Source organism: Mchenga conophoros, linkage group LG8, assembly GCF_057382185.1.
Source record: "Mchenga conophoros isolate Kocher_MC1m ecotype Shallow Benthic linkage group LG8, M_conophoros_male_GT1.1, whole genome shotgun sequence".
In the NCBI taxonomy this organism is placed as follows: Eukaryota; Metazoa; Chordata; class Actinopteri; order Cichliformes; family Cichlidae; genus Mchenga; species Mchenga conophoros.
In genome coordinates this window covers 30,505,676-30,520,675 of record NC_140533.1, presented here as the reverse complement: position 1 = coordinate 30,520,675, position 15,000 = coordinate 30,505,676, and the positions used below count along the sequence as shown (strand labels likewise).

Here is a 15,000-nt window from a genome sequence, read left to right as displayed (position 1 = left end):
CTTACTCGCTGATGCCGAGGACTCTGGGAACGCCGACGTCATCCACGCGCAGGATCCTGATGGAGAAGATGCTGTGGCTGCAGAACACAGAGTGGGCGTTACTGAAGCTAAACAACCGCAGGTGGAAACAGGACGACGGCGTCTGCTGCTGACCTCCTGCTGGACAGCTGGTTCAGGCGGGTGGAGGAGAAACTCTGGTTCCTCTTCCCGATCTTCATCACTCTGTACGCCTCCTCCGAACTGCTCACCTGGACCCAACGCAGGTCTGAGGGACATCGCAAACACAGTCATTAAACGGCGCGGCGAGCCTCAGCGCCTCGCAGCCGGCTGCTTTGATTTAGAAACACCATGACAACAAGCGCACTCGGCCACACGAGTATTCGTGATGGTGAATATCTCGTGTCGACCACGGCAGGTTATCATCGTCACGGTAACCTACAGTGTCCCAATCAACTTATTTATTTTCAGCTCCTAGCAGGAACTTTCAAAATAAAAGCGCAGAGATGGTTTGGGAGGAACAGAGCAGCCGGTGTGAGAAACAGTGGATTCATCAAACACGTTTAATAATTAATATTAATGATCAGCGACTCAGCTTATCCGTGTAACAGGTTTGATTGCAATATAATAATCTGTCGTGCCCACCGACAGTCATGGATTTAAAGTACTTCCTGTGTGTGGCTCACATATTGCAGTGATTTCAGTGGGCGTGGCCATAGCTGGGCGGGACGTGACTGCGGACTAAACGAACTCCGACCCTCGGGCCGTCTGTGAGAGCGAGTGTTACCTTTGATGAACGAGTTTCCTTTCACGTCCTGAGACAGACGCAGGACCGTCCTCCTCTGCTGGCCGCCGGGAACCTGAACATCACACAGTCAGTCAGTCACATGGTCACAGGAGGCACAGCGCCCCCTGCAGCTGCACCGACACCACAGACAGCTGACACACATGCAGTAAAAGCAGCTGTAAACCGAGGGAATAAAGAGTAAAGCAGCCGTGCTCAGAGAAAACTGACACGTGTGTGTGTGACTGTGTGTGTGAGACTGTGTGTGTGTGTGACTGTGTGACTGTGTGTGTGTGAGACTGTGTGTGTGTGACTGTGTGACTGTGTGTGTGTGAGACTGTGTGTGTGTGACTGTGTGTGTGTGACTGTGTGTGTGTGACTGTGTGACTGTGAGACTGTGTGTGTGTGTGACTGTGTGTGTGTGACTGTGTGACTGTGTGTGTGTGAGACTGTGTGTGTGTGACTGTGAGACTGTGTGTGTGTGTGACTGTGTGTGTGTGACTGTGTGACTGTGTGTGTGTGAGACTGTGTGTGTGTGTGACTGTGTGACTGTGTGTGTGTGACTGCAGCACGTGCTCAGTCCTGTTATTGGTTGGTAGCGGGTCAGCTGATCTTTATAAAACCAGAGAACAAAAAGAGGTGCCGGCAGAATAAACCAGCCCTCGGGGACGAGAACCTACAGGTCAGAGGTCGTGACTGCTGAACACCGTTGATGCCCGGTGTCCATGTCAACACCTTCACTGAAGGGGACATCCCAACAAGAAAGAAGAAGGCTCCGGTTTCTTCTGCCTGCAGTTCTTTTTGTCCTCTGGCTTTATAAGGATCAGCTGACCCGTTATCAACCAATAACAGGACTGAGCACGTGCTGCAGGCGCTCAGTAATTACAAGTTAAAGTCTCAGTGAGGCAGAGCTTCAGCTGTACAAAATAAAACTGAGGAAAAACAGTTAGTGACGGGTTCAGCCAATCACAGCCAAGATCATCAAGGCCGCCAGTGAGGTCACAGCAGCATGTCTGCAAGGATCCATGTTTTTCCTCTTTAATGTACCCTGGGTCATTTGTTGGTTTATTGTGTGTACATTTCGGACGTGTCCAGTCTGCAGTGTGTGTTTGGTTTTCATGGATTTACTGTTATTGTTGTTATTTCCTGTTTTAATGGTAAAATCTAAAATTTAAAATAATGTTTTAATGGTTAACTTAAAGAGGCTCAGGATGAAAATGTGCAAACAAAACATGAATGTGTTCGTGTACTCTGTGAGAGTGGGTGTGTGTGTGTGTCACCTGTTCGAGCAGGTCGTGGATGTTCTCGTTGTAAATCTCACAGAAGGAAACCCAGACGGAGAAACGGACGTTTGAGTCGACGTCCAAACAGAAGCTGTCGGCCTCTGAGACGCTGTTCACACTGCTGTCACTGCTCAGAGACGAGCCTGAACACACACACACACACACACGCACGCGCACACACACACACGCACGCACGCACACGCACGCACGCACACACACACACACACGCACGCGCGCACACACACACACACACACACACGCGCACACACACGCACGCACGCACACACACACGCACACGCACGCACACGCACACACACACACGCACACGCACGCACGCACACACGCACGCACGCACGCACACACACACACACACACACACACCTTGTTTTAAAGCTTACAGTTAATCAGACGTCAATTCTATTCATAGAAAAACTGTTTGAGGAAAGCGTCAAACATCTCAGCCAGGACCTGCAAATGAGTCCATCTGTTGCTGGACTGAGACGCTGTTTGTTTCATCAGAGCAAATCAGTGTGAGGTGACATTAATAACCCACACACTCAACTCCTGCAGTTTATCTTCACAGATCAGTGATCACGCCTAACACCACCTTCAAAGATCATAAGCTCGGCGTTTCTCCAGCTTTTAGTCCCATCCTGATTAAATCAGAGTCACTGACCTTCGAGGAACGCCGACCTTCCAGTTGTCGCGCTTCTGTCGCTCTGTGGAGAGGAAGCAGAGACAGCTCAGCTCACCGCACGCGCTCACACCATGCTGCGACGCTCCCCGTCGCCCGCCTCACCTCCTTTAGCATCCTCAGCAGGTTCCTCTTGCTGCTGCTCTCGGTCGCCTGCTGGTCTGGAGTCAGTCTGCTGAAGTCTCGGCAGCGCTGAGGCTTCAGGTCGCAGCGGCCGTACAGGCGGCCTTCGATGCTGTTGAAGATGACCGACAGGGACCTGGGCAGCAGACCCGAGTCGTGGTCCGGACCTGAGCGACAGACGGACAGTTAGTCAGAGTCGGGCAGAGAGGCGGGTGATGGCAGACAGGAGGGGGCGGCGCTCTGACCGAGGAAGGTGAAGGTCTTCCCGGCGTTGGTGACTCCGTACGTGAAAACCAGACAGTTTCCTCCCTGCAGAACGTCTCGGACCAAACCCCGAACGGAGCCCTCGAACACCTTCCTCTGACTCGCCTCCGGACCGAACACCTGAAATACAACCACAACAGAAACGACACACCTGAAGGCACCACGACAACAACAGCGTGAAGCAAGTGGGACGGGTGTGCACAGCTCCGGTCAGGTGACACGTACCTGCGTGAAGGTGAACTTCTGGGCCGTTTGTGGGAGGGACTTGTCGCTCTGTCGGTTTGACTGGCAGCTCCTGGGAGGCTTGAGGACCACAGTGTCCGGCCCCTCGATGGTCACACAGTCCTACAGAGGAAAACACACCTGCGCTGCTCATTCAGGCCTACAGACTGTGAACAGTCCAGGTCTGTGAGCAGGTCACAAAGACGTGGCGGTGTGCGTGTGACAGATCTGATCCATAACAGATGATGGAATCAGGAATAAGAAAGTTTCCCTCTGCGTGTAAACGTTATGTGAGGAAGAAGTTCCTGTCTTATCCTCCTTAAAATTTGTGTTTAGTGAAGCTTTGCTGAGCGTGGACTGAATGGAAGTTTGGTTCCTGCCAGCTTCACCTGTGTCTCACATCAGTCCTCTGTTTTTAACTGAATGACATCCAGCATGCTCCTCGGTGAGGAATACAGAACTGGTACCATTGATCTCTGCTGTAGACACCCAGAGTAGGAGAAAGCTGGAATAGTGAATCCCTGTAAAACACTGCGGTGTGTGTCTGTGTGTGTCACCTGTGCCTCTCCGCTGCCGCTCTCGGCTGCAGTAAAGGGTCGAACCCTCAGGTAAACCTGCAGGTTCTCCGACTGCTCCTGAGCGTCGTCCTGCAGAGAGAGCAGCATCAGTTACATGACCTGCATCCAACTCTAGAACAGGTAACCATCAGACAGCGACGGCATGTTACAGGAAACAGCAGGTACAGATGTGCATGTGTGTGCATGGAGGATGAATACACTGGATGCTTTTAATGGAAAATTTCCTGGAAACCAATAAACAATAAACAAAGAAAATGGTTCTGATTTCACAGCAAACTGGAAGAAAACATCACTGTTAATGGTGACTGTACTGATGCTTTGAATAATCCCTACACACATCAGTGGGCATCAAACATAAAAGGACCACAGAGATCTTCATTGTGTGGAAGACAGTTTGTGGTGTTTGTGGATCTCTCTGTGTATGTGGTTCAAAGGAAGAAACTCTGATTTAAACATGTGCAGGAACAACAGCACAGTGTGACGTTGCTCTGCAAGTCCCATGGATGGGTCCGTGATGTACTACAGCCTGTCCGAGCAGTGTTGCCAACTTAGCGACTTTGTCGCTATATTTAGCGAGTTTTCAGACCCCTTAGTGACTTTATTTCTAAAAAAAAAGTCGCTAAAAAAAAAAAGACGTGAAAGCGCGTGTCGCTTTTACTCTCAACAAGCAGCGGGTGCTGTAACGCAGTGTTCTTCTTTTACTGGATCACAAGGTTTAAAACTACTTATAAACACACACAAAGTAACTCCACCAGAGCGCCTATTTCGGGTCACTTTTGCCGGTCCAAGCCCGGGGAAAGTAGCAGGGTTGGAATTGTGACATTAAAAAAACCATAATTGCTAAAAGAAATTTAATTTGTAGTTCTAAATAAACTCTAAATGCATTTAGGACGTTTTTTTTACTCACTTTATGTCTCTTCCACTAGGGCTGCTCAATTAATCGAATTTTAATCACGATTACGATCTGGGCTTTCAACGATCATTAAAAATGACTGAGCCGATTATTAGCCCCTCCCTCGTGCTTTACTCTCGCGCTGCTCCGTGTGGCAAATCGAGCGCACCTCTCTGCATTTCCAACACGTGTCACAACAATTAAGAGGACCCAAGGGAAGCTCGGAAAGCTAAGCAGAAGTTATTTGGGGAGGAGAGTGACTGCCGCTGGTTGAAAAGAGAGGTAAAAAACACTTCAGTGGTGTGGAAACATTATGGGTTCTACTTGACGTGGATCAAGTAGACACAGTGTGTAAACTTTGCTACAGTGTCGTAGCTGCGCCACAGAGCAACACTGCAAAGTTCACTAAACACAGATGTTTACATTTTTCATTTATTTTTTTATATTGCAAACATTTGCACTGTTATCAGTATTTGCACACTATTTTATTTTATTTTTTTTAAAGTCATTATTCAATACATTGTTATTGTTAACCCTTTAAATCCCTGTAGAACCGGAACAGCGTAAGCTAGCGCAATAATTTGTTTTGCATATGAAACCGGAGGAGTTGTACTTACATCTTATGCCATCAGCTTCCTTCCACATAAAGCTTTGCAAAAATTGCATAAAAAGCGCTTGCAGAAACAAAAACATAATATTCCAGAAACACGCTTTGCCGAGCCAATCATTTTCATTTTCACGGAAAATGTAGTTTGTTTGTTTTTTACTTGTAGGCCTTAAAAGCCTATACTGGTGTTTTTATAAGTCATGTTTGACTCTATACTTTTCTGAATAGTTTCTGGGATGCTTAGAACTCAAATTGCACTGCTGGAAATAGTCTATTTTGATGCACGTGCTGTTTTCTTTGCAAATTTGCATCATAGGATTGTTTTTTGTTTTTCCTGCAGTATATAAAAATTGGTGCATCTCCAAAATAAAACTATGAAGACACTCAAAATAAATTTCCTGTTGTTGTAAACTATTTTTTGCAACTTTTTTGTATTTAAAGTTTTGAGGGATAAACCTCTTAAATTTCCCCAAGTAGAAATATATGTAAAAACAAAAACGATTTTCAATTTTTTTGTAGTTTATTGCACTTTTTTGTAATTAATGTAATTACTATGGACTTAATGCATACATATTATTAAAATCAGAATCAGAATCAGAATACTTTATTGATCCCTGGGGGAAATTATTTTTTGTTACAGTGCTCCATTTTAAACCATATAAATATGGGCTATAACAGTTGTATTGATGTATAGCAACTTGAAATGCTCCCAAAAATGGCACTACAACATGTAAAAAAATAAAAAAAATAAATAAAAATAATAATATAAGCTCTGGCGGACTTGGTTCTATGGTAGGTCTTAAAGGGTTAAATAAATATCGTCAAATAATCGAGATCTCAATTTCAGTGAAAATAATCGTGATGATCATTTTTGCCATAATCGAGCAGCCCTATCTTCCACGATGTTATTTCTCTCTCCAACAACATAGGTTACAATTACATTAGCATGACCAATTATGCAGATTAGGCGATGACGTCATTTAGCGACTTCTAGCGACTTTTAGGACAGCCAATAGCGATTTTCCTTACTGACGAGTTGGCAACACTGTGTCCGAGGTCAGGGCAGACCGTGGTGGACCTACCTGTGTTGGCATGGCAGAAAACTCAGCCAGCAGGTCCTTCTTTATGTCCCCCACTTCCACTGGTCCCACTCTCTCCGGCCTTCCAGCTAAACTGGAATCCATTCTCTCTGCAAACACATCAGTCCAATCAACCACCGTTTTATCAGTCTCCCCGCGGGGAGTTTCACCTACAGCTCACAGGCAGCCTAGACGCCCGCTAAGCGCCTAATAGAGCTTTAATCTGCGCCGATTTTACCAGCTAAATGAGGTGCTGCCTTTAAACATGTCTCCCATGATCAGCCGGCTTCTGTGCGACTGAGATTCAAACGAGAGTTTTAATTTCCCAGAAATGATAATGGAGTTCGGCCTGACTCCAGCACTGCCCCAATACAAGCTACTGGAGTGTAAACAGCCTGACTAAAACTGGCCACCACAGTCACATAAACACAGCTCAGAGTAAATCACATCTTTGACCAATCACAGCAAACAAACACAAAGAAACAACAGCAAACAGAAGGTAAACAAAGACCGTTTTTACACTCCGCTAGCTTTGTTGTTAGCATTAGCCATCTCATCTACGCGTTTTTACGACTTCAGCAAAGCGGAATTTCGTTTTAAATGACAGGATTACGAATTAAAGCGATATTGTATGAAACTCGAACTCACGTGTCGTATATTTTATTTCACACACACTCTATTTACTACCGCAAACATGAGAAACAATCACTGCCTATCGGCCTTGCTGCGCTGTCCTCTCCGCGGTTTACTTTTTAAACTAGAACAGTACGACCAATCACAGAACGTATACGAAGCAACGTCACAGAATCGTTGTTGCCTTCATATAGAATCTCGCGAGATCAATATAGTGTTTCTTTTTAACAAATAAAGTCACACGACGCTGCTTTTTGTTGTTGCTGGTTTTGTTTAGTGATTGTCGAGTTTGGAGTTTTCTATATTTCAGAAATATAGAAATAAGTTATCGAAGCCAGTAACAAATGAACAAGTGTGGTTAAAGAAATCAACCGTCATATTTGAAATTAAGAATAGCTGTCAGCCCTTTAAGAAAAAATGTAACATAAACTTTATTTAATTTTCTCTTCTATTCGACTGAATTTTCTTCTATGTATGAATTCTTGTTCGGTAAAAAAACAAACAAACACCGCCGCATGAAATTGACGTCATCGTGTGGCGTCGGTAACGGGCAGGAGGATTGAAGGGGATTTGGGGATTAGATGCTGACTGCAGCGGATCCAGTTGGACTTACTCCTCTTTATCGGGACCAAAGTGACTCCGTGAGGCGAAGCTGCAGCGGCTCCACCGAAGAAACGCCGCGAAAAGAAGCAAACGGGCGGAGGACGAAGACGAAGTGACACGGTTGCCTTGGCAACGGTGAGACAACCCGGGAGGAGGGGAATTATTTTTAGTGCCGCTATTGATTAACTCTTTGGGTCCATAGTGTGGCGATTCACCTCTAACAGGTGAGAGAGTTCTGGAAATCAGATCCATCAAACACGGTACGCGAGCTGAGAGGGGTCAATTAATAATACACATGACAGGAGGCAGAGGATACTGATAGAGACTAACATACAACGATTAAATATCGTTGCGTCTCGAGAGAGCAGCACGTGTGTGTAGGTAACAGCGCCCTCTCACATCACAAACTGTTATTAAACCAGGAGTGAAGTAAAAAGCAGATCTGTGGGGAGAGAAAGGAGCGAGTGGAGAAGAGCCTGGAGGGTGGAGGTATGAAAGGTGTTTGAATGAAAGGGAGACAGGTGGAAGGAGCAAAGGTTCAGGTATTGATAGAGAGTGGCTATATGGGCCAAAGGTGGATGAAGATGGAGCTGCAGGCAGGAGGAGACGAAGAAGACCTCAGAGGAGGTTCATGGATGTAGTGAAGGAGGCCGTGCTAACACATTTCATTTTTATTCAGCGTGACCAAAACGAGCCACTCAGCTACAACTGTCGTCACCTGGTAGCTTTCAGATAGAATACAGCGGTTTCCGACCAGAAAGCTGTTTCCATGTTTTTACGGTCTGTGCTCAGGCCTCTTCCTGTGACGACCCTGTGTGAATAAAGCTTCGCCTGCCCCTTCTGCTGTGATGTCCTCTGCTGAGTCGAGTGGTGATGGAGGGAAGTGGCTGGACGCTCACTACGACCCGGTGGCTGGCATCTACACCTTCTCGTCCTGCGTGGACCTGGCAGACCTGAGCGGGGACGGGGAGAACCGGCTGGTGGTCGGGGATCTGGGCTCCGGGTCGTCGGGGATGAAGCTGAAGGTGTACCGCGGCACGGCGCTGATGAGCGAGAGCACCCTGCTTGACCTGCCCGCTGGCCTCGTCGCCTTCTTCATGGACCTGCACGAGCCCCGCATCCCCGCTGTCGCTGTGGCCTCCGGACCCTGCATCTACGTCTACAAGAACCTGCGGCCATATTTCAAGTTCACCTTGCCTGGCCTGGAGATCAACACACTGGAGCAGGTCTGTCTGTGTGCGAGTGTGTGTGCTTATATTACCTACATCATGGGGACCCTGGTTCATTTAAGGACAAACAGTCCTTAAATGAACCAGGGGTCCAGTTATGTTTATCTCCAGGCACTTCATCCTCTGTTTGGCTGTAGCAGATGTGAAGATGACCACAGACCATTCTATCCGAGTTAAAATCCTGGTTTACCTCTAATTTTCTAAAGCTCAAGGAGGATAAAACTGAGATCCTCCTTATTGGCACCAAATCCAACCTTTTGAAGGCAAACCATTTCTCACTCACCATCGATGACTCCTCAGTTCTCCCTTCTCCTCAGGTTAGGAGCCTTGGTGTCATCCTAGACAGTTCACTTTCCTATAAATCTCACATCAATAATCTCACCCGTTCCGCCTACTTCCATCTACGCAGCATTAAGAGATTACGTCCTTCACTTTCCACCCAGTCTACGTCCATTCTTGTCCACAGTCTCGTTACCTCCCATATGACTACTGCAATTCTCTTTTGCATGGTCTTCCCCAAAAATCCCTCCATAAGCTGCAACTGGTTCAGAACTCTGCTGCTCGCATTATCACCAGAGCCCCTCCTACCAGCACATCACCTGTTCTTCTGGAACTTCACTGGCTCACAGTGAAAATCCAGATAATATTCAAACTTCTTCTGCTCACCTTCAAGGCCCTTCATAACCTCGCTCCTCCTTACCTTTGTGACTTGTTAAGCACTATCTCTTCTACCCGCTCACTTCGATCTTCTCCTTCTATCCAGCTTCCTTCTGCCTCAGCACCATGGGAAGCAGAGCTTTCAGCTGCTCTGCTCCCAGGCTGTGGAGCTCTCTGCCCCCAGAAATAAGAAACACTGGTTCTCTCCCCCAGTTTAAATCCCAGCTCAAAGTCCATCTGTTCAAATCTGCATATTCACTGTGAACCCACTGTTTGTTCATTTTATCTTGTGCTTTTGTTTTTATTGTTCTTCATTGTGTCATTGTTCCATTATGTTTTATCTTATTGCAAAGTGTCCTTGGGTGTCTTGAAAGGCGCTTTATAAATAAAATTTATTATTATTATTACAGTTGGAGGATCCTCCTCTTTTCTGATGTCATGCAGGCTCCGGAGTGGTAGAGCGTTTAGATCAGTCTGAACAGGATGTTACTGTGCCCTGATGATGTGCTGTCTTATGTTGAGGAGCCATATCAGCTACTGTTCAGTGGATGTTAGTCGGAAATCACCACACTGAACCTAATGTCATTTAAAAGCAGTGAGCGTGTCCTTTTCACTGTAAACACACCTGAATGTACCTGTGACGTGCTGCTGCGCTTTGATTGGTCAGGATGTGTGGCAGCAGGTGAAGGAGGGGCAGATCAACCCTCTGACCCTGAAGGAGATGTTGGAGAGCATCAGGAAGAAGGCCGATGTGCCGCTGTCGGTCCGCTCGCTCAGCTTCCTGTCTCTGGAGCCCCACGAGATGGACGAGTTTGTTGAACTGCTCAAACACCAGCCGATCAAGCGCCAGGTAACTCCCAGGTCGCATCGTCCACAATGACATCACCGCAGTCCTTTTAAATCTGTCTTTATGATTCATGTGGTTTTCTTCTTCTACCTGTTTCACATGTCAGCTCCTGTTTGTGTTGATGGTTCACTGTATAAATCTGTACCTCATCACCAACAGTCCAAAACACTCTGTCATCATGTAAATCAAAGAATGATTTACAAGATGGCGCAGCCACGTCCAGACGCCTTCTGACCGCTCCGCACAGACTGTGCACGTTTTTAGCTGTTTACTTGTTCATTACCTTGTTATACATTCCAGGAACTTCTAGTTTTATAGTTGGACAGTAGCTCCCTTCTCAACATCGGTGATCTTGGACACTTTTAAACCAGACCCATCATGGCCGACCGAGATACTACGCGGTGCGGCCAACAACAATGGACAGGACGCTTACCCCAGGCGCCGAACAAAGAAACGCCGGGGAAATGCGCTGGCGTTCGGAACAGACTGAGACAGCAGGCGCACCGCGCACCACTGCCCAGCATCTTGCTGGCTAATGTACAGTCGTTGGAGAACAAACTAGATGATCTGAGGGCAAGAGTCACCTTCCAACGTGACATGAGGGACTGCAACATGCTGTGCTTCACGGAGACATGGCTGACCCCCACCGTGCCGGACCAGGCCGTAACTCCGTCGGATTCATTCTTCGTGCTCCGCGCAGACAGAACGGCAGAGTCGAACAAAACAAAGGTGGAGGAGTGTGTTTCATGGTAAACAGAAAGTTGTGTGACCCCAGGAGCATTTCTACTCTCTCCAGCGGCTGCTCGCCACATCTGGAATTCCTGATTCCTAATTTCTGAGCATTAAGTGCCGCCATTTCTACCTTCCCCGTGAGTTCACCTCGGTAATCGCTGCAGTGGTCTACATCCCACCCCAAGTGGACACAGGTATGGCTCTATCCGAACTACATGATGTGCTGAGTGCCTTTCAAAACAGGGATCTGGGCTCAGCCCTCATTGTAGTAGGAGACCTAATGAAGCGAACCTCAGACAAGTCATGCCGACCTTTCACCAACATATCACGTGTCCGACGAGGGGATAGGATACTGGACCATTGCTACACGCCATACAAGCAGGGCTACAAGGCTGTTTCACACCCGGCCTTTAGGAAGTCTGACCACAACGCCATCTTCCTCATCATCCCAGAGTATAAGCAACACATTCGGAGGGATGAAGTAGCTACGAGGGAGGTGAAATGCTGGTCTCCCCAATCAGAAGCTACGCTACAGGACGCGCTCAATGACGTCGACTGGGACATGTTCAGAGCATGCGCAGTCGAGTTTACGGATGTAGCAGTAAGCTTCGTAAACATGCTAGTGGATGAGATCATCCCCACTGTGACAGTCGTGACATTCCTGAACCAGAAACCGTGGGTGGACAGATCGATCCGCGCTGCAGTGAACACCAAGACCGCCACCTACAACGCGGGTCTCGCCACTGACAAAAGTGCCCAGCAGACTGTTCACAAAGCTGAGGGATCTGGGACTTAACAGCCGTCTGTGTGCATGGGTGTTGGACTTCCTCACTGGCAGAACTCAGGTGGTGAGGGTGGGCAGGTGCTTCTCCAACAGCATCACCATCAACACAGGAGCACCTCAGGGATGTGTCCTCTCGCCACTGCTCTACTCCCTCTACACTTCAGACTGTGTGGCCACCCACGGCTCCAACACCATTGTGAAGTTTGCTGACGACACAGTGGTGTTGGGTGCCATCTCCAACAACGATGAGGCGGCCTACATGGATGAAGTGAAGAATCTGGCATCGTGGTGCCAACCACCTCCAGCTGAACGTCAGCAAGACCAAGGAGCTGGTGGTGGACTTCAGAAGGGGTCAGCACAGAGACTACAAGCCCATTATCATCAATGGAGCTCCAGTGGAGAGGGTGCAGTCCTTCAAGTATCTTGGTGTCCACATCTCCTCAGACCTGACATGGGCTGCCCACATTCAGGTCCAGACCAAAAAGGCTAGGCAGCGCCTGTATCACCTACGACAACTGAGGAAGTTCAGGGTCTCTCCAAAGATCCTCAGGATCTTCTATACAGGCGCTGTGGAGAGCATCCTCACACAGAACATGACATCGTGGTTTGGGAACAGCTGTGTGAAGGACCAAAAAGCTCTCCAGAGAGTGATCCGTACAGCAGAACGCTGCTCACTACAGCACAAGACACTTTAACACCCTCCTCACGCAACGTACACAAGCTGTAAATTTCCACATTGTTTTATTTGATTTTATTCCTATTTATATAATGCACATAACTCACCCACTTGCTGCACATAATGCTATCCTTGTATATACTCATTCACTGTATATAAAGTTCTGTCTGTCTCTCTGCACAGTCGAGGAGCGTATCAGGTCACATTTCACTGCGTGTTACACCTGTATAACCATGCACGTGACAAAGAAAGAATCTTGAATGGCGAGACGTTCTCTCGCTACAATGCAAAACTTTATTGGCCAATAGTTGCTGATCTATCGGCCGGGCCTGTGGACCGAGGGCTGGTGCTTCGTAGTTATCTAATGTATCACATACGTTTTTCAAAATGCTCAGGTTTTACAGCAGGTGATGTTTTACATTTCGTAAAGTGTAAGTCTGTTTCGTGGAAGGTCAGGTTTCAAAGTTCGTGACAATATCAGATTTCACAGTTTAGTTAGACTAGTTTAGGTTAGTTTGGTTAGTTTTCAACCATCTGACAGGTTAATTCACCTTTTCATAGAAAAGTCAAACCAAAGAGGACCTACAAGCTATCCCTGTGGGACTCCATATGCAGCCTCTGTTGCAGACATAAAGCAGTTCTGACAGATGGCTCATCATCTGGTCTGTAAGTTCTCAGGAGCATAAAGACAAATGAACATAAGGAGGGAGCAGCGCCTCATCAAAGGTCTAAATATACAGACAGCAGTTTCTCAGTTTCTGTCCCCAGCTCATGTTCTCATTGGCTCATTCTTTCAGACGGTCATCACCTGCATCGGGACTCTGAAGAAGAACATGGCAGATGAGGACGGCGTGAGCTGCCTGGTGATCGGGACGGAGAGCGGCGAGGTCTTCGTTCTCGACCCCGAAGCTTTCATCATCCTCTCCAAGGTAAAGTCGCTCCACGGCCCACTGTGGGACCGACTGCATCTGTTTATTTACTTCTAAGCAGCTGAGGCCAGCCTGTGGAGCGCCACAGGGATCAGCAGTGGGCCGCTATCAGATGCACTCACTGAAAGATTTAGACACATTTCTGAGACGTCCTGCAAAATAACCCCCGTCCCGAACACCGGTCGTCTCCCTGTTTACCTGAGAGCAAACATAAAGAAAACAAAGGTCACTTTTTAACTGAACCCTTGTGTTGAAGATGACGCTGCCCGCCGTCCCCACCATCATGGATGTGACGGGTCAATTCGATGTGGAGTTTCGCATCACGGCGGTGTGTCGCAACGGCAACATCTACATCCTGCGCAGGTGAGGCACACCTGTAGATTCCTTTCACAATAAAGGCTGTAAAATAGGAGGAGTGGGCTGATGCTAACATCTCCAGATAGAAGTGGAAGCACATCGTTAACCTTTTAGCAAAAGGCCCGATCATTTCATGAACCCGAACAAACGGAACGTAAATATGAGTCTAAAAAGAAGTACAGGAACCCCTCGGGACAGGAACCCGGTCTGCTGGGTGAAAGTCCTGACCAACCTGTCCGAACATCTGACCCACGCTGGTCAATAGAGCAGAATGAAGCACAGCTGTCTGTGAAACGTTCGTGGAGCAGAGGCCGGTGTGACAGGGCCGACGTCATGTCCCTGTGCAGGGCAGGAAGCTCTATCCCTCGCTCTCGTCCTCTGAAAAACGACTGCAGAAGGAACGCAGGAACACTTATCTTCCATTTTCATGTTCCAAAGTGCAGTTTAAACTTGATTCCACTGCGACATCATCAGTGAGCAGAGACGCACCTACAGAGCTCCGAGTTTCAGGGCCAGACGAGTGTAGCTCAGTGTTTTCTTTTTCCTTCAGCGGTGATGAAGCTGCAGCAGATACTCGAGAATATTCTTTAACATCTTACGGTCCAGTAATAACGACTTTGTGGTCGCGCTGCTGTGTTGATGTTGGACTGCTCGCCACTCTGTCGGTGTGTAGACAATAAGCTCCCTGACCCTGACACACGTTTCCTCGTTTGTGCGTCCTTCAGGGAGTCGGACAAACCCAAGTACTGCATCGAGCTGTCGTCTCACGCTGTCGGCCTGGTGAGAGTCGGGAAGAACGTGGTGGTCGGCTGCACTGACGAGACCCTGCAGGGCTTCACACAGAAGGTAAGCCCCGCCCCTGCAGCCACATGTTTGTGAATCTCAGAACTTGGGAGGGGGTGCGGTCGCGATAAACCATGTTTGTGTTTGATGTTCAGGGGAAGAAGCTTTGGAAGACCGTGCTCGCCGCGCCCATCGTCACCATGGCCTCCATGGACCTCCCTACCAGGGGCTTCCAGGCGGTTCTGGT

General features: G+C 47.9%; 2 protein-coding genes across 8 annotated transcripts in view; one reads left to right on the top strand and one right to left on the bottom strand.

Annotated features, from left to right (window-relative positions):
• LOC146569201 (kinesin-like protein KIF20B) overlaps nucleotides 1-7,840 on the bottom strand; it is a 16,832-nt gene extending 8,992 nt beyond the window's left edge. For 4 of the 5 annotated variants that reach the window (XM_085285563.1, XM_085285566.1, XM_085285565.1 and 1 more), the window contains exons 1-11: nucleotides 7,172-7,305; nucleotides 6,527-6,633; nucleotides 3,925-4,014; nucleotides 3,371-3,490; nucleotides 3,127-3,265; nucleotides 2,864-3,048; nucleotides 2,741-2,783; nucleotides 2,062-2,207; nucleotides 785-857; nucleotides 154-265; nucleotides 6-77 (exon numbers count right to left, since the gene is read on the bottom strand). In XM_085285563.1, the coding sequence (XP_085141689.1) occupies nucleotides 6-77; nucleotides 154-265; nucleotides 785-857; nucleotides 2,062-2,207; nucleotides 2,741-2,783; nucleotides 2,864-3,048; nucleotides 3,127-3,265; nucleotides 3,371-3,490; nucleotides 3,925-4,014; nucleotides 6,527-6,628 (1,082 nt within the window). In that variant the 5' untranslated portion in view covers nucleotides 6,629-6,633; nucleotides 7,172-7,305. Of the gene's footprint in view, nucleotides 1-5; nucleotides 78-153; nucleotides 266-784; nucleotides 858-2,061; nucleotides 2,208-2,740; nucleotides 2,784-2,863; nucleotides 3,049-3,126; nucleotides 3,266-3,370; nucleotides 3,491-3,924; nucleotides 4,015-6,526; nucleotides 6,634-7,171; nucleotides 7,306-7,769 lie in introns of those variants that run through there. The other variant, XM_085285564.1, reaches the window with a different exon arrangement.
• bbs1 (Bardet-Biedl syndrome 1) overlaps nucleotides 7,759-15,000 on the top strand; it is a 10,655-nt gene continuing 3,413 nt past the window's right edge. The window contains exons 1-7 of one of the 3 annotated variants that reach the window (XM_085285568.1): nucleotides 7,759-7,894; nucleotides 8,552-8,985; nucleotides 10,313-10,495; nucleotides 13,482-13,613; nucleotides 13,870-13,976; nucleotides 14,696-14,816; nucleotides 14,909-15,000. The exon at nucleotides 14,909-15,000 is cut by the window's right edge and continues 3,413 nt beyond it. In XM_085285568.1, coding sequence (XP_085141694.1) covers nucleotides 8,608-8,985; nucleotides 10,313-10,495; nucleotides 13,482-13,613; nucleotides 13,870-13,976; nucleotides 14,696-14,816; nucleotides 14,909-15,000 — 1,013 coding nt within the window. In that variant the 5' untranslated portion in view covers nucleotides 7,759-7,894; nucleotides 8,552-8,607. Of the gene's footprint in view, nucleotides 8,986-10,312; nucleotides 10,496-13,481; nucleotides 13,614-13,869; nucleotides 13,977-14,695; nucleotides 14,817-14,908 lie in introns of all 3 variants that reach the window. The other 2 variants (XM_085285570.1, XM_085285569.1) reach the window with 2 other exon arrangements.